The 18,231-nt window shown below is 38.9% G+C and overlaps 2 protein-coding genes across 2 annotated transcripts; one reads left to right on the top strand and one right to left on the bottom strand.

Annotated features, from left to right (window-relative positions):
• The first annotated feature begins 8,780 nt into the window (after positions 1-8,780).
• Positions 8,781-11,853, top strand: LOC104801576 (heparan-alpha-glucosaminide N-acetyltransferase). Its single transcript, XM_010524884.2, has 13 exons — positions 8,781-8,840; positions 9,186-9,323; positions 9,486-9,567; positions 9,689-9,765; positions 9,848-9,954; positions 10,101-10,206; positions 10,299-10,415; positions 10,508-10,599; positions 10,739-10,805; positions 10,882-10,960; positions 11,062-11,153; positions 11,384-11,527; positions 11,620-11,853. Exons 2-13 carry the CDS (start codon positions 9,189-9,191, stop codon positions 11,644-11,646), a joined length of 1,125 nt encoding a protein of 374 aa, XP_010523186.2. The 5' UTR covers positions 8,781-8,840; positions 9,186-9,188; the 3' UTR covers positions 11,647-11,853.
• Positions 11,854-11,953: 100 nt separating this feature from the next.
• Positions 11,954-13,571, bottom strand: LOC104801412 (UPF0481 protein At3g47200-like). The gene is made up of 3 exons (XM_010524681.1): positions 12,959-13,571; positions 12,664-12,872; positions 11,954-12,426 (listed from the first exon to the last, which is right to left on the bottom strand). The coding sequence occupies exons 1-3, from the start codon at positions 13,544-13,546 to the stop codon at positions 11,958-11,960; spliced, it is 1,266 nt and encodes a 421-aa protein (XP_010522983.1). The 5' UTR covers positions 13,547-13,571; the 3' UTR covers positions 11,954-11,957.
• Between the last annotated feature and the right edge of the window lie 4,660 nt (positions 13,572-18,231).

Below are 18,231 nucleotides of genomic sequence, written 5' to 3'. Positions count from 1 at the left end.
CTTGCGGAACGGTCCGTCCGTTCCTCAGCGGAACGAACGTTCCTCAGCGGAACTCTTCCAGATCGCTTCGTCGCTCTTTTCTCGCGTTGTTCTCTTCACGTGTGATCCATCCCTAATGGTGTGTGACCCTGTAGGCCCATTCGCAGTGGCAGTAGCCTTGAGAACCATTCCCGATCTACAAGTCATGGTTAGCCTCTAGCAAGACGCCATGACTACCCCCCTAGAATAGAGTTAGAGGTGATCTAACAAAGCCAGCAATAGTTCGAGTTCTGATCCTTTGTCTCACGATGTCGTATGTTGAACAAGGGCATGGTATGAGCCACCCTTCAAGTTCAACCGCTTTCTCGTCTTGGCAAATCGACTAATAAAATAGATGCAACTTCATCTATAGCGTGGCCACGCATTTTCACAGTCCGATTTCCACGAGGGGCCCAGCGACATCTCTCCTGCGTAGGAGGTGACAAGTCCCGTATTGCATGTCTACTATCTGCATATGATTCGTGAACGTATCTGAGCAACGCCGTTATGATCATCCGGTTAAAGACGACGTTTGACGCAGTCAAGACACGTCACTCCTCATATCAGATACTCTAGACATCTCAGGTCTGAGGATCCAAGAACGAACCGCTTTATGAGATTCAAGTCATGACTCTGTCCATGTGACAATCTCATGCGGGTCATCCAGTAACTCGTTCCAAACGAGAACCCATGATTGTGATTTGCATCTAATGCATATGATCATAATCATCTATCACACATCATGCTGGTCTTAATTCATCATTGTTCCCACAATGATAACTGACCAGGGTGTTTAGAATCATTCTATAATGATTCAAGGATGCCGAAATATAACAAACATGCCAATCATATAACGGGGATGTAATGCATTCATAAATCAATGAATCAATACAAAGTCAAAATGTCATATTACGGATTATCCTAGAGCATTACAACCAACAATCTCCCACTATGCTCTATGATCTATCCTACAAGCATCTAATCCCCATACCCTTAACATGACCATCATGTTTTGACGGAGGGAGAGGCTTCGTCAATGGGTCGGTAATATTATCATCTGTCGACACTCTGCTTATCTTCACGTCTCCTCTGTCGATGGTTTCTCTGATCAAGTGAAATCGCCTGAGTATGTGTTTGGATCTCTGGTGTGACCGGGGTTCCTTTGCTTGTGCGATCGCACCATTGTTGTCACAATACAACTCAATGGGATCTGCAATGCTAGGAATGACGCCCAGGTCTCCCACAAATTTCCTGATCCAAACAGCTTCTTTAGCTGCATCCGATGCTGCTATGTACTCGGCTTCTGTAGTCGAATCTGCAACGGTTGGTTGTTTGGAACTCTTCCAACTAATAGCCCCACCGTTTAGGCAGAAAACGTAACCTGACTGCGATCTGAAGTCATCTCTGTCGGTTTGGAAACTAGCATCGGTATAACCACTTATAGCGAGCTCGTCTTCCAATCCGCCATACACCAAGAACAAATCCTTAGTCCTTTTCAAGTACTTAAGGATGTTCTTGACCGCAATCCAGTGAGCCTCACCTGGTGTAGACTGATATCTACTAGTCATACTCAATGCATATGATACATCCGGATGAGTACACAATATGGCGTACATGATGGATCCAATTGCCGATGCATATGGTATCCTACTCATGCGCTCTTGCTCATCCTGTGTCTTTGGACACTGAGTCTTGCTAAGAGCCACGTCATGTCCCATTGGCAAGGCACCCCTCTTGGAGTCTTGCATCTTGAACCGATTCAAGACCTTGTCAATGTATGTACTCTGACTTAGACCAAGAAGCCTTCTCGATCTATCTCTATAGATCTTGATTCCTAGAATATAGGCGGCTTCTCCTAAGTCCTTCATCGAAAAGACTGATCCTAGCCAGGATTTTACTCCTTGCAAGGTAGGAATGTCATTTCCGATGAGCAATATATCATCCACATAAAGTACAAGGAAGACCACTGTGCTCCCACTGACCTTCTTGTAAACGCATGGCTCATCTTCGTTTTGCAGGAAGCCAAACGTTTTGACTGCCTCGTCAAATTGAAGATTCCAGCTCCTCGAAGCCTGCTTCAGTCCATAAATGGATCTCTGAAGCTTGCACACCTTCCTCGGACTCTTAGGATCAACAAAACCCTCGGGTTGTGTCATGTACACATCCTCGAGCAAATTCCCGTTAAGGAATGCGGTCTTGACGTCCATCTGCCATATCTCGTAGTCATAATACGCAGCTATGGCCAGCAGAATCCGTATGGATTTAAGCATCACAACTGGTGAAAAGGTTTCATCATGATCCATTTATGGACTGAAGCAGGCTTCGAGGAGCTGGAATCTTCGATTTGACGAGGCAGTCAAAACGTTTGGCTTCCTGCAAAACGAAGATGAGCCATGTGTTTACAAGAAGGTCAGTGGGAGCGCAGTGGTCTTCCTTGTACTTTATGTGGATGATATATTGCTCATCGGAAATGACATTCCTACCTTGCAAGGAGTAAAATCCTGGCTAGGATCGGTCTTTTCGATGAAGGACTTAGGAGAAGCCGCCTATATTCTAGGAATCAAGATCTATAGAGATAGATCGAGAAGGCTTCTTGGTCTAAGTCAGAGTACATACATTGACAAGGTCTTGAATCGGTTCAAGATGCAAGACTCCAAGAGGGGTGCCTTGCCAATGGGACATGATGTGGCTCTTAGCAAGACTCAGTGTCCAAGGACACAGGATGAGCAAGAGCGCATGAGTAGGATTCCATATGCCTCGGCAATTGGATCCATCATGTACGCCATGTTATGTACTCGTCCGGATGTATCATATGCATTGAGTATGACTAGTAGATATCAGTCTACACCAGGTGAGGCTCACTGGATTGCGGTCAAGAACATCCTTAAGTACTTGAGAAGGACTAAGGATTTGTTCTTGGTATATGGCGGATTGGAAGACGAGCTCGCTATAAAGGGTTATACCGATGCTAGTTTCCAAACCGACAGAGATGACTTCAGATCGCAGTCAGGTTACGTTTTCTGTCTAAACGGTGGGGCTATTAGTTGGAAGAGTTCCAAACAACCAACCGTTGCAGATTCGACTACAGAAGCCGAGTACATAGCAGCATCGGATGCAGCTAAAGAAGTTGTTTGGATCAGGAAATTTGTGGGAGACCTGGGGGTCATTCCTAGCGTTGCAGATCCCATTGACTTGTACTGTGACAACAATGGTGCGATCGCACAAGCAAAGGAACCCCGGTCACACCAGAGATCCAAACACATACTTAGGCGATTTCACTTGATTAGGGAAATCATCGACAGAGGAGACGTGAAAATAAGTAGAGTGTCGACAGATGATAGTATTGCCGACCCGTTGACGAAGCCTCTCCCTTCGTCAAAGCATGATGGTCATGTTGTGGGTATGGGGATTAGATGCTTGTAGGATAGATCATAGAGCATAGTGGGAGATTGTTGGTTGTGATGCTCTAGGATGATCCGTGATATGACATTTTGACTTTGTATTGATTCATTGATTTATGAATGCATTACTTTTCCCGTTATATGATTAGCATGTTTGTTATATTACGGTGAATATCCTTGAATCATTGCAGATGATTCTAAATTCCCTGGTCAGTTATCATTGTGGGAACAATGATGAATTAAGACCAGCATGATGTGTGATAGATGATTATGATCATATGCATTAGATGCAAATCACAATCATGGGTTCTCGTTTGGAACGAGTTACTGGATGACCCGCATGAGATTGTCATATGGACATGAGTCATGACTTGAATCTCATATAGCGGTTCGTTCTTGGATCCTCAGACTTGAGATGTCTAGAGTATCTGATATGAGGAGTGATGTGTCTTGACTGCGTCAAACGTCGTCTTTAACCGGATGATCATAACGGCGTTGCTCAGATACGTTCACGAATCATATGCAGATAGTAGACATGCAATACGGGACTTGTCACCTCCTACGCAGGAGAGATGTCGCTGGGCCCCTCGTGGAAATCGGACTGTGAAAATGCGTGGCCACGCTATAGATGAATGTACAACTATTTTATCAGTCGGTTTGCCTAGACGAGTAAGCGGTTGAACTTGAAGGGTGGCTCATACCATGCCCTTGTTCAACATATGACATCGTGAGACAAAGGATCAGAATTCGAACTATTGCTGGCTTTGTTAGATCACCTCTAACTCTATTCTAGGTGGGTGACCATGGCGTCTTGCTAGGGGCTAACCATGACTTGTGGTTCGGGAAAAGGGTTTCCGAAGCCACTGCCACTTCGAATGGGCCAACAGGGTCACACACCATTAGGGATGGATCACACGTGAAGAAAACGACGCGAGAAAGGAACCACGGAATGACCTGGAAGAGTTCTAGACGGCCAGACCGTCCGTTCCAGGTCTGGAACGGACGGTCCAGCCATGATGGTCCGTTCGTTCTGCTGAGGAACGGACCAACCATTCCGCAAAGGGCCAGACCATCCGGTCCAGCTGTGGACCGGACGGTCCAGGCATCAAGACCGTCCGTTCTGCGTTGGATTACGGACCGTCCGTTCCGCGTGGAAAGCCAGACCGTCCGGTCCAATACCTAGACCGGACGGTCCGACTTTCGGGCAGATTTCCTATTTCACGTTTTAAGGGTTTTGGGCAATTCTAATTATTCAGAGAGCCGCCACAAACCCTAGAGAACGAACCTCAGACGTCCAAGACACTCATGAGAGCTTAGAGAAGCTTGATTTTGAGTTCTAGTGATTGGAATATCGATTCCAAGTCAAGGACATCGTTTTCTCTTCACAAATCCTAGCAGATACGTTCCAAAGTGTTGGAATTCATCCCGCCGGTGTGGATACGTGTAGAGGAGTTGTGCTTTCAACTCTCGGTGATCAAAAACAGGCCCTGGATCGATTGATACTTCCAGATCTAGAAAGTGCGAGGTAAGTATTCGAATCCCACGACGATATACACGATTGTTCGGGTTATTGCACAATTGGTTTTTGTGTGACGTTTGGCTAGGTTTAGATCTTTCCTTCCGCTGTGTGAAACCTAGAATCCAAACCCTAGATCGATGAGATCGCATGCTAGGAACCCGAAGGGAACCCAACAAAAATGTCTGAAAAAGATAGTTCATGGGCCTTATCAGACCGAATTGCTTTAACTTTAGCATTATACTGTGTTTCAACAGATTGTAGAAACTCTGGAAATAACTTTCGAACATCAGATTTGGAGGATAATAGATATAACCAAGTGACTCTGGTGGAATCATCAACAATAGTTAAGAAGTATTTGTGACCATCAAAAGTTGGAGTTTGAAAAGGTCCTCATATATCCAAATGTAGCAAATCAAAAGGATTCAAAGACATATGACCACCTGAAGGAAACGATGGTTTTCTCTGTTTTGCTAATGGACAGATACTACAGTCTACATTAACAGTTTTAGTTTGAACAAAACGCAAAATATCTGATGTGGGGGAAGCTTGGACTTTAAAACTTGAAGGATGACCCAACCGTTGATTCCATAATTCAACACTGGTGATTGAAGAGATTGTACACGACGTTTGCAGAAGGGAAAGTGCTGAAGATGAAAGCGGTTACATGGGTAGGACATAAAGGTTGTGTTTCTGGTTACCCATCCCAATCGTTAATCCCCGCAAAGGGTCCTGGATAATATAAGAATGGCGAGAAAAAGTCACAGTGTAAGAAGTTTGACGAGTTAAAGCACTAATACTTAGAAGATAGAAGTTGAAAGAAGGTGCATAAAGAACAGAATATAAAACCAAAGCAGGAGAAATCTCGATGGTGCCACAATGAGTTGGCCGAGAGCATGAAACCATTAGGAAGAGCAATAGAAACTGGAGAAATAGCTTGAACATCAGAGAATAAGTGCAAATCACAGCATACATGAGAACTCGCCCCAATATCTAGTATCCATGGTTTGGAAAAAGGGGTAATAGACGGGTTAATGATGGAGATGATATAAACAGAGGAGGGTGAAGGGGAAAATATACATGGGGATGGGTTGGCATCAGCAATGTTATCCGATGATTTGGAAAAACTGCCAAGATCATTGAGCTGAGTCTGAAACTGCTCAAACAGGGTTTTTGCTTGCTCCAGAGTAATGCCCTTAGGTAGAGAAGTGACAGCAGAGGTGTCCTTGCGTTCAGGTTCAGTAGAAACCATGTTTACAGAGGGTTAGTATTTTGGCTGGTATGTGGGCTTAGGCAGAAGAGGAGGTCGGTTGTTTGGTCCTAAGAGCAAGGGTGGTTTAGAGGTTGGGGGATACCCATGAATCTTGTAGCAACGAGCAATAGTATGCCCTTGCAAACCACAATGAGAGCAAAATGGACGAGATTTGGTGGGGAAATATCTGGGTTTGGGGCTAGGTAAAATGGAGCTTTGAAAAACAGCAAACTCAGAAGGTGGTGAAAAAGCTAGGCGTTGGTGTTCTTCCTGAGAGATCGAGTTATACATCTTTGACAGGCTTGGCAAGGGTTCCAGCATTAAGATCTGACGCCTTGCAGGATTGTAAGACTCGTTAAGTTTCATCAGAAACTTAACAACATTGTGTCTCTCCATGAGTTCTAGGAACTTGGTATTTGCCTGACAGGTGCGGCCTCCACAGGAACAGACGGGATACGGCTCGTAGTTTTTCAGTTCCTCCCAGAGAGTATTCAGCTTCGTGAAGAAGGTATTCAAGTACATAGCACCCTATTGCAGAGCATCGATCTTTTGCTCGACATTGAATATCTTCGATACATTTTTCTGTTTGTATCGAGTTTCTAGGGTGTGTCAGATAGCTTGAGCATCATCGAGAAACATCACAAGACTGGCAATGGAAGGAGAAACCGAGTTGGTGAGCCATGTGCAGACCAAGGCATTGCATCGAGACCAAGCACCGAAGTCAGCGTGGGTGTCCTCAGGCTGGGGCTGAGTACTGATGATGAAACCAAGCTTGTTTTTGGTAAGAAGGGCCTTCATGATGGCACGAGACCATAAAGTGTAGTTAGTCTCACCGATGAGTTTTTCAAAGACAAGAACAAGACTCGACGAGTCGGCAGCATGAAGGAAAAGAGGGTTGGAGTATGGATCTGGGTTTTGATAAGGATTGGAAGGATTTGTGGTCTGGGTTTTATCAGAGGTCGAAGAGTGAGTTGGAGTCTGGTCTGCCATGGCCGAAAAGAGGTAAGCGAAAAAGGAAAATAAAGGAGAAAGGTGAAAAAAAAGGTTACCAGAACGTAAGGAAACGGAAGTTCAAAAGAGCTTTGATACCATTTCAACTTTTCTGAGAAAGCTTCGAAGAACTTTGAGCAAAGAACAGAGGAGAAGAAAGTTTGAGAGAGAAAAGTGAAGATTGTAGATTCAGAAATTTTCTCTTATATTACTCCAAGTCTCGATTACATCCTGTATATATACAAATTGCAAAAAGAATAAAAGTATCTCTATGGACCTCTAAACCTATACCAATTGTCGAACGCGGAGCCAACATAAACCACCATGTACATGTTTCTGACATAACAGATCGTACTGATTCTCAACCAAATCGAAAACATAATCACGTTACGGTTAAAATAGTTGGATTAGTTGTATTAGTGTACTATATCTCTCATGATTTACATTTTTTTTTTCAGAGTATGTATTTATTTCTAGTCAAATTTATCGATCTGACTGTGTATTTCGAAACTAATTTTCTTGCGGTATTTATATAGGTTTTAATTGATTAAAAAATAAAATAAAAATTCTGTTTTGATTTTCCAATTTAATTAATTATGAATTCGATGAATCGTGAATAAATTTCAATAAAAACAAATACTACAAATGAACTAAAATAAATTCGATCTTTTTTGTAATCCGAATTCAATATCCAACCGTATTTATTATTTAAGAAGGTGATTATTTTAGGGTTAAGCAGAGGATGAACAAGAACTTGTTGGCCGAGTCAAAACCCCAAAGTTGGTAATTAAACCGCAAATATGGTAAGGTGAATGGGTGGGGAAAAAATCCATTTTTTTATTTTATATTTCATATTTTGGAATTTCCATTTAGGTATCTAAATACACATATTTGATAAGTATTTTTTTTAGCATAATACCTAATAAATCTATTCATGGTAATATTGTATGCTTGAGCCCAAAACGAAATTCAAATAACTTATATTTTGGGAAATATATTGCATAGGATCACCGCCTACTTGTGGATATTGCTAGTCTCCATTGGGCCGTACGTTCTATTTTGAGGCCCATCAAATTAGGAAACATATCCTCCTTTATCTTATAAGGTCCAATAGAAACACGCCACGTGTGAAGAACAAATACGACATCGATTTCTCAGAAGAATTTTTTTTTTTCCTCCAAGGAAAAAAAAAAGAATAATTCAGAAACAATGGATCAAGTCAAGTGGGTCGAGATTCGTGAACCGTTTGGTAGATCAAGCGATTGAATCCTTTATCGATATGGAAGCTTAACAAAATTAGAATCCTAACCATATCCGATTTCATCTTTCTTAGATATATTGATGCATACATATATGCGCACACACATTCATCACCTGTAGTGGAGGAAAGACGACGACGACGACGTAGATGAAGAGGAAGAAGAAAACCCAATTGCGGTGAAGAAGTTTTTTTGCTGAAATTTCGACAGATCTTGACAATGTACCTACCAATCAGAAGTTATGATGATGAAAGGATGGAGATAAGAGATCAAAAGGGTAGAGAATGCGAGAGGAGAGACAAGTATCGGGACCTCGCCCTTTGGATCCGTCGGCGGCGTCTGCGGCGGAGAAGGAGAAGGAGCGGCTCGTCTCTCTCGACGTCTTTCGTGGGGTTACAGTTGCGGTGGGTGAAACTTTCTCGTTGGGTTTCTTACATTACACCCTCTTTGAATTTCTTGCCATAATTTTGTTTCGTTTTTTGAAAAAAAAATTCAGACTTTTTTAAGTTTCAGATTCCAGGAAACAAAAAAATTTGATCTTTATTTACAGAGAGTGGAAAAAAGATTCAAACTTTATTACAGCTCGGTGTCTACTTTAGATTTTTATGTTCTGGGTTTGATCAAGCCTTGTTGTAGCAATGGAGGGTTTGACAAGTGAATACCCAATGTAGCAGTAGCCATATTTAGATGAAGAACAATCTTTTTCCGTGATCTGAGTTGTGTTTTTTTTGTGATTGTGAATGATGCAGTTGATGATACTTGTGGATGATGTTGGAGGGATTTTTCCATCTATCAATCATTCGCCTTGGAATGGCGTAACCCTAGCAGATTTCGTCATGCCCTTTTTCCTCTTTATCGTCGGTGTTGCTCTCGCCTTTGCTTATAAGGTATGCTTGTTCTTAGCACCATGGTTTCAGCATCAAGTTCTTGTTTCATGTTCTTATAAAGTTATAGTTCTTTGAAGGATTTATCTGAATTGTTTCATGGTGTGAAGTTACTTAGTAATCTATCGAGATTGACTCATCGCATCAAATCTGTTTCCTTTGCAGAACTTGTCATGCAGGTATTCGGCAACAAGGAAAGCGGTTCTTCGGTCACTGAAGCTCTTTTTACTAGGCCTTTTTCTCCAAGGCAAGTTCAAAACATGTGCAGTGGAATGCTTTATCTGTTTCTGTTGTTAGTTTTCCGGTTTTTCTGCTTCGGTTTGGAGTGAGGAGGAATTTTAATACTTGTGCCATCTCAAAATTTTCAGGAGGCTTCATTCATGGACTTAACAATCTAACTTATGGTGTAGATGTCGGACAAATTAGATTCATGGGCATATTACAGGTAGATTTTAAACGTTTTCCGGTACCTCCTTTGCAAATATTTGAATCTTGGCTCCGTAACTGTTTCCTGTTTTCGTCTTCAGAGGATAGCAATCGCGTATTTAGTTTCTGCACTATGCGAGATTTGGCTGAAGGGTGAGAATAATGTCAACTCAGAGCTAGCGGTGACAAGGAAGTACAGATTTCACTGGTAAATGTTGTCTTGCTTCTTGGAAATAACCCGACTTTGCGATCCATAACTTTGACGAAATCTTTGTTAAGACTACCCGTTTTCTATAACGTGACGACATATGGATATTGTTTGCATTCCATTGATTCATGGATGATTCTTGACAGGGTGGTGGCATTTGTTATTTCGACCGTATATCTATTCTTGCTATACGGACAACATGTCCCTGATTGGGAGTATCGGGTTTCTAGTGAAGATTCTGCATCATTCTTGGTTGGATACTGTCTCTTCCTCTATACCGTCTCTTCCTTTTTAATATTACCTTTTAAATCTTTAGACCGATGTGTTCTGTTATGCAACTGAAGGTCAAATGTGGTGTAAGAGGTGACACTGGACCGGCTTGCAATGCTGTTGGAATGATCGATCGTACGTTAATGGGCATTCGACATTTGTACAGGAAGCCGATATATTCACGGACCAAGGTTTTTTACTTTTCTTCGTGACCTCCTCCTCCTCCTCCCCCATATAATTTCTTACATAATCTTCGTTTCGATCTCTCTTTTTACGTTTTCAGAATTGCAGTATAAATTCTCCAAACTATGGCCCTTTACCTCCAGATGCTCCTTCTTGGTGTCAAGCACCTTTTGACCCTGAAGGCCTCTTGAGGTTTTGCTTATATTCTCTCCGTTTTTGTTGCCCGATATCGTTATTCCCGTTACCCGCAAAGGATTTAAGCTAAATTCTAACGATTTTAGGAACCCGTTTTCCGTGGTTCACCAAATAACTGGCAAGTTTTTTGTTGTAGTTCATTCATGGCCATTGTTACATGCCTGGTTGGTCTGCATTATGGCCACATCATTGTTCATTTCAAGGTAACTTGCTTTCTAAAATTGGTGTTTTTTCCTGGAACTACTCCATGGTCTGATTCAACTTACAATGTTATTACAGGACCATAAAAAACGTCTGAATCAATGGGTTATACTCTCTTCTTGCCTTCTGATGCTTGGTCTTGCTCTCGATCTCCTCGGTAGGGTTCCTCTTCTTCTTCTTCTTCTTCTTCTTCCCCTCGATAACTCGAGAATGGGGCTCAAATTTCATTGTGATATTCGGTTTTTTTTTTCATTGTAGGGATGCATCTGAATAAGCCTCTTTACTCCTTCAGTTACACTTGTGTCACAGCTGGTGCTTCTGGCTTTCTCTTCTCCCTTATCTACTTGATGGTATGGGTTACAACACTGTTACTACTTATTGCTAATGGGCACGGGTTGGGTACTCGAGATGTTATACGTACTGGACCTCGACCTTCCACTTTGGGTATCCCTCTCCTCGGGTCACCTGCAGGTTCGGGTTGATCTACGGATGGAACCCGAAGGTTGGGGTTCTCACTGGCGTCTCGGGTTCCCGAAACGTTCCTTCTGCTGAATCACGATTTTGGGCGGTTTCTCCGCAGGTGGATGTGTACGGATACCGACGATTGACCCTCGTGTTGGAGTGGATGGGAATGCACGCGTTGTCCATCTACGTTCTTGTAGCTTGCAATGTTCTGTTTCTGTTCGTTCATGGATTCTACTGGAAGACCCCCAGAAACAATCTCGTGAGTTACATGCCATCTCTTTCGAAACTTTTAAATTTGTCGGATTTTCTGATTATAATAATATATATGTATATATATATACACGTTTTCAGCTTCGGATAATCGGAATCGGCAAGTGAAGCAAGTGATTGAAGAGAGAGGTTAATGATAACTATTGGTAGTTCTGTCGGCTCCCAAGAACTCAGAAAGCTAACCATTCTTTAAGCAGCTGAAGCTGTGTACATGTTCAAGGAAACACGCTTTGGTCTGAGATTTTCAATCTCCGTCTTTAATCTTTATTATGTAAATAAAAGGAAATATTTGGAAATGATCTTTTTATTATTTCACTCTTCTGTAAGGACGGATGTGACACGTGTCATCATACATCATGAAGCAATGCCATGTAGTACATACACATATACATACGCACAAACATATGTATATAGGCATCTTACTTGTAGTAAGAGAGCACCGAGTAAACAGAAGCAATGGAATCGAACCCAAAAATCCAAATGGCAGCAAGAGCAGTGATAATAACCCAAGGGTTCACGAAATAAGTACGGACAAGGCTGGCACGCCAACGGTGCCGGTGCTTCTTCCGATACAGATTCACGGTCTTCTGAACCTTCTCGAGCTCTCCGTTCGGATCTATGGTTATGTCCTTGGAGAGCCTGTTGAAGAGGTCGGCCACGTGCTTGTTGCTTCCGTACGCGTTCTTGATTATGCCTTTGCCGACCAGGTGGGCCACGTCGTCTGCCCTGTCGAGGATCCCTTTCATGAAGAACACGTACGACGTCACCTCGTTCCCCGCCCCGACGTGGAGCCGCTCGTACGCCATTAGGTTCAGGAACGTTGATTCCGTCGTGTCGTCCACCGTTATCGTCGGCAGGCTCAGGATTCCGTCCTTGAATTTGATGTCGCTGCTTGTTGCAGGAGAAATAGTCGTTAGTGTTTTGGTTTGGTTAAATGCCTTGAGTATATATATACAATATTATTTGATTAAATGCAAATTACAAATCTTGACATGATTTCAAGTTTCCAAAAATGTGTTCAGAGATCCTTAATCGCGTATGCAAATAGCCGAAAACCGCAGATTAAAAAAAAAAAGGAACATCAAAGCAGATGAACTTAGACATCATAAGTTGGAAGAAACCGACCTGAGACGTAAGCTTTTGCTCTTTCGGAACTTGACTCCCGATTCAACGAGGTGTGTTGCGGAATGGATGATGTCTTCGTCCTCGCATCTCTGTTCCTGAACCAGACTATATCGGTATATATCCAACAAATGCAAGAACTTTCCTTCTTTCCATCTGCCCGAACCGAGACAGAAGAACTTCCCGATAAGCTCCTTCGCCATACCCAGATCCTGAATATCGCCATAAAAAACACAAAACAACGCTAACCCGGAGTGTGTTTATGGTCGAATTAATCGATGTACATATATATATATACCTCGGGTTTGTTTGCTTCGACTGCAAGTAATGTATCGATGAGCAGGATCGGCAACTGATTCTCCAGTAACATCATATCTCTCTTGATGATAGGTACAACGTAAATCCCGCCATGATCGCTGAAAATCGGATCTCTCAGAGAGTAATCTCTTACCTCATCGGTAGCAGCCCTAATGATCTCAACCATGAAACACCCATCAAGAATCATCATCTTCAAGAACTTGTCGCTGTCTTGTCTCCACTCATCGCCGAGCAAATCGTACGAGTTCTTCAGATCTTCCTCTATACAGACCAAAGATTCCATGAAAACCTCGAAGGGGTTCTTCGATCTCTTCAAGAACTGAAGAAGGGCGCGTTCTTTGTGCCTCTCCATGTACTTGAGATGGTCTTTCCCGTGGTGGTACGGTCCGAACGAAACGACCTGAGGGACAAAAGCCTTGCTGTTCAGGTCGGATATGTACGGATGGATGTTGTAGATGGATTGTCGCTTCCACTGTTCTTCCTCTGCCGTCGCTGTCTCCGACATGATTGCGGCTTTGTCTTCTACCTGTATTGCCCAGTCTTTGCTCGTCATTGTCGAATCATTCATATGCGCAAAATAATGAATTTATGGTTACCTGGAAGAACAGATACTATGAATGTATGTGTGTATATATGTATGTGTATATATATATATTCAAATTTTTTTATTTAATTTTGCTGCATCAATGAGGATGAAACAATGACTTTACGCAAGGCATTTTCGATTTTCGCTTTGTTTTTGCCTCTTATTTTATTTTATTTTTGTTTTAAAAAAATAGGATTTACATAAAAACAAAATATATATGATTTACATGTCTATAGCAGATAATTAAGATAGGAATGAGAATGAACGTAGCATGAGATTTAAATCCATGATCTTATTATAATTGTTTTTATATTTGTTATGGTGTTTGAACCTGTGATATTTGGGGGGGTGGAAGAAAACATTTGGACCATCATGTTACAAAGTATTCCCATTATTTTTATTTTATGTTTTACTGCAAAATGACTTTGGAATCTTAATTTCATCTTTATCTGTAACAAATATAAATATGAAAAAGAGAATTACCAAAAAAAAATATTTATTATAAGGGCAACAGCCTGTAACCATGGTACCGAAGCTTTTGCTTTCCTTCCCTTTATATCTTTTTTTTTTTGATGAAATTTGGGTAATTCCCTTTATATCTTTTAAGTTGGTCGAGGTTGATTGTGCAATAAAGTCTAAAAATCATGTATATATCACATTATACGAATTTGTATTCCAAGTTTTATTTTATTTTTGTAAAGGTAAATGATATATTTATATGAATGTTGTTTATAAATAGGATGCGTTTAAAATAATCATCCTAGAGATAATAGGAGTAACAAAATTTGCATTCCAAGTCCACTTTTGTTATATGTTTTCTCTACCAATAAAATAATGATATATTCGTATTGTTCCGAATTTGTAATATAAGTTTTATATCACCATAATTAATTACTAAATTATGCATAATGCATACAGCCTCTGAAATGTTTCATCATCTTCCCACCTCGTTATAGATGAATCATTTCACATATCCATTAATTATCAATAACCATATAAAACATCGTCGTTCATGGCGGTCCATACGACTAAAAGTGTGAATTTTTATAACTTGGAATAATAAGGACTATATATAGAGTTCAATAACCATACAAAAAAAAATAATTCACATCTCCATGATCCATAACCATATGAACAAAATATTTTACTTTGCATGGTATCAAAGTCTAAAGCGATCTACAATACCGTCGTTTGATTAGTATTCATTCACCCCCAACAAATCCTCGAGATACATATTCTATTGATTTTTCTTCACCCATTGTAATTGGGTGTTCTTTGTATGATATTATATCATAAAAAAACCGATAATCAACTTTATAGTAAATGTTGTTTTGCTGAATTAGCTTAGATGCCAAGACTAGGGGTGAATGAACGGTTCGATTCGATTTATTCGGTTATGGTTAATATTCGAGTTCGGTTATTTTTTGTTTTGAAAGTTCATAATCAAACAGGTATTTAATTTTAATAGGTTAGGTTACAGTTCGGTTCAGTCCGATTATATATCTAATTAAAACTATAACCAAATAAAAATTTATTCCGACTGGTTTACTTATAATAGTAGATGAAACAAATTTTGAAATATTATTGAAGAAAATTTTTAAAAACTCACTTTAATTATATACCATAATTATAAAACAATCTTATGCTAGTTTTTCTATAAATATAACATATATTACATATTAATCAGTATACATTAGTGGATAAACGATTATATTCAATTTATTCGGTAACGGTTAATTCGATTCGGTTTATTCGGTCTACAGTTAATTCACATTCGGTTATTTCGGGTTTAAAAAATTTATAACCAAACGATTATTTAATTTTAATTAGTTCAATTCAATTCGGATATATATCGATCGGATTTGTTGAATTAGAAAAATAAATTTTGATAAAAAAATGAATATAAATTTTAGATATGATTGAAAATAATAATTAACACAATATATTGTACTAAATATTGTATATCTTATTTGTATTCATTGTATCTATATTTTTTAAAATTTTATGTGATAATTTTTCTATAAATATTTACATTATTTTTATTATAATATAAGCAATGACACTAAAATGATTCAATTCTTATTATATTTTTATTTATTTTTTATATTTTTATTTTTCAATAGGATTCGATAGGTATTATATAAAAAATACTCTCCATTTGCTATTTTGACTTCAAGACATACCTTTCTCCAGCTGTGACCCTGTGACCTATATGACTCGAAATATAATCTTGATCACATTGGTCATAACATTAAATTTTTAATATTTTATCAAATAATTAGTGAGATATATAAGGTATGAATATAATGAATGAGTGATCATAATAAATTTAACGTTATGACCAATATGATCAAGATTATATTTCGGGTCACATAGATCACATGGTCATAGTTGAAGAAAGATATATCTTGAAGTCAAAATAGCAAATGGAAGATATTTTTGATAATGGTCGATTCGATTCGATTTTTAAATAGCCGAACCATATCCATCCCTAATCGAGACAGGAGTGCAGCAACTAACAATCGAAGAAAATTATACAAACAAACATGCGTAATAACAATTGATGTCACCCTCGCATCTCCTTTGTTACAATTTTAGTTATTTACATAATTAAATCAAATTCCCACCATTGCTAGTTGAGTTCGTGGGCTGAGATCAACACGCACGGGAAGAAAAGTTTGTGCGTCCAAATGTGACACGTGATCAAATAAATGTTCTAGAAGCAAAGCCAGCAATAATGGTATCAAAATTCACTTCGCGTTGACCGCACCAAACCCACTCCCATCCCTTCCCATCTAATCTATTGTCCTATTTGACCCATTTTTTTTTTAAATTGGAATTATCTTATTTGACTTTTGATTTTTTTTTCCTTTAACTATAATTATTAATAAAAAACTCAAATAGTGATCACATCATCAACATCTTTTTTATTTTCTAATGAGAAGATGAAAAAGGCCCAATCTTAATTATAGCTATGCATTGATGGAACAAAATGCTTCAAAATTACAATTGATTGATATATCACTAACTATATATATACGTACACACTTTGATCATTATTATGTTTGTCTCGTTTACATATCTTTTTTGGTCCATTTCATAACATGTTTTTATAACATTCACTCGTTAGTGGTGTGTATTAAAAAATAAATAAATTTCTTTCCAATCTAGTTAGTGGCAAGTAAATGAATGATATCTTTGTTTTTTCCCTCTAAAAAGGATTAGACCCTACTTTTTTAGCCTGTACGTATCATGTCAAACTTTTTTACCATTCAACCACAAATCCTTTGTGTGTGTATATACACACATATACGTATATATATATATATATATATATATATATATATATATATATATATGTGTGTGTGTTGACATATGATTAAGGACTATGAGAGAAAAGTTTAATTTTTCATTTTATGTAAAATTGTTATTTTCTAGTTTAATTGGAACCATTAGAATGGTTGGTTCGGTGGTTTGGTTTACTTTGGTTTATTTTGGTTAGGATTTATTAGGGTGTCTTCTCCATCATTGTGTTTTTTGGATCAACGTAGAGTATAGAGAATTATTATAATGAGAACACTTAACTATTTTTTTATTTGTTGTATTTTATTTATCTTTGTATATTTGATGGCTCAATGAATCAATGGACGGATGTGTCGTTTTGAATATTGACCAGTTAATAACCCGCGCGAATCGCGCGGACTTTCTTTTCTTCGTAATTTAGTTTATCTGATCCACCAAAATCTATAGTAACTATTTAATTCTACGATAAAGAAGTTTTTTTAGTTTCTCATCCGTAAAACAATTCTATCATATTCTCGGTTTTCATTTAGATAGTAACCCGCACAGATCGTATAGACTAGGGGTGGGCGCTTTAACCCGTAACCCGGGGGTTTAGAGGTACCCGGCTTAACAACTACCCGAATAAAGGGTACCTGAATATTAACGATAACGAGATCGAGTATTAATAAAGCCAAATTTTTGACCCGCGAGTCCGAGTGGGGGTTCAATTATTTTACAAGGGGTACCCGATATATTTGTTAAAAATCTAAAATATACTTTATATTTATAATATTTTTGTCTAAATTATTCTTATTATTTATTAAAATACTTTTATTTTAGTTCATTTTTTATCTTCTAAACCTTTCTATACAAAAATTCTAACATTCCAAATCTTATTCTATGCAACCGAATCATTCATTATTTTTCTCTCAAAATTTTACTCATCTCTCTTTTTCGTAAACTTTTTTTCTCCTTATACTTTGACATATCTCATTTGTACTTTGTATATCTATCATTTCATAGTTCAAAATTTTATAAGTCGTATAGATCCGGGTACCCGCGAGTACAAGATCGAGAATCTCATTAAACCCGAGCTACAAGTACCCGGATTTTATGAAGCCAAGAATGAGATAATGTTTTTGTAAAACCCGTAATGATGAAGACGAGACAGAGTTTTCTAAAAATTGGGGGTACCCGACCCGTGCCCACCCCTAGTATAGACCACTAATATATATATATATATAAATTTTAAATACTTTTATTATTATTTTTTAAGTTTGATATAATGTATTTGTTTTTGAATTTATCATTTATATCATTAAATTAAAATAATAAATATTTTTTAAGTTCAAGATATTGCGATAATATATTTTTTTTCAGACGAA

This window comes from Tarenaya hassleriana, unplaced genomic scaffold, assembly GCF_000463585.1.
Source record: "Tarenaya hassleriana unplaced genomic scaffold, ASM46358v1 Cleome7, whole genome shotgun sequence".
NCBI lineage: Eukaryota > Viridiplantae > Streptophyta > Magnoliopsida > Brassicales > Cleomaceae > Tarenaya > Tarenaya hassleriana.
The sequence above is the reverse complement of the archived record's forward strand: the minus strand, read 5'-3'. Positions and strand labels throughout refer to the sequence as shown.

Excerpts from the sequence above, each read along its gene's own strand:
- LOC104801576 (XM_010524884.2), top strand. The coding sequence starts at position 9,189 with ATGATACTTGTGGATGATGTTGGAGGGATTTTTCCATCTATCAATCAT. Across the intron at positions 10,207-10,298 it reads AAGATTCTGCATCATTCTTG|GTCAAATGTGGTGTAAGAGG; the intron begins GTTGGATACTGT and ends ATGCAACTGAAG. Across the intron at positions 11,528-11,619 it reads AGACCCCCAGAAACAATCTC|CTTCGGATAATCGGAATCGG; the intron begins GTGAGTTACATG and ends ACACGTTTTCAG.
- LOC104801412 (XM_010524681.1), bottom strand. The coding sequence starts at position 13,546 with ATGAATGATTCGACAATGACGAGCAAAGACTGGGCAATACAGGTAGAA. Across the intron at positions 12,873-12,958 it reads TCGAAGCAAACAAACCCGAG|GATCTGGGTATGGCGAAGGA; the intron begins GTATATATATAT and ends GGCGATATTCAG. Across the intron at positions 12,427-12,663 it reads AGCAAAAGCTTACGTCTCAG|CGACATCAAATTCAAGGACG; the intron begins GTCGGTTTCTTC and ends TGCAACAAGCAG.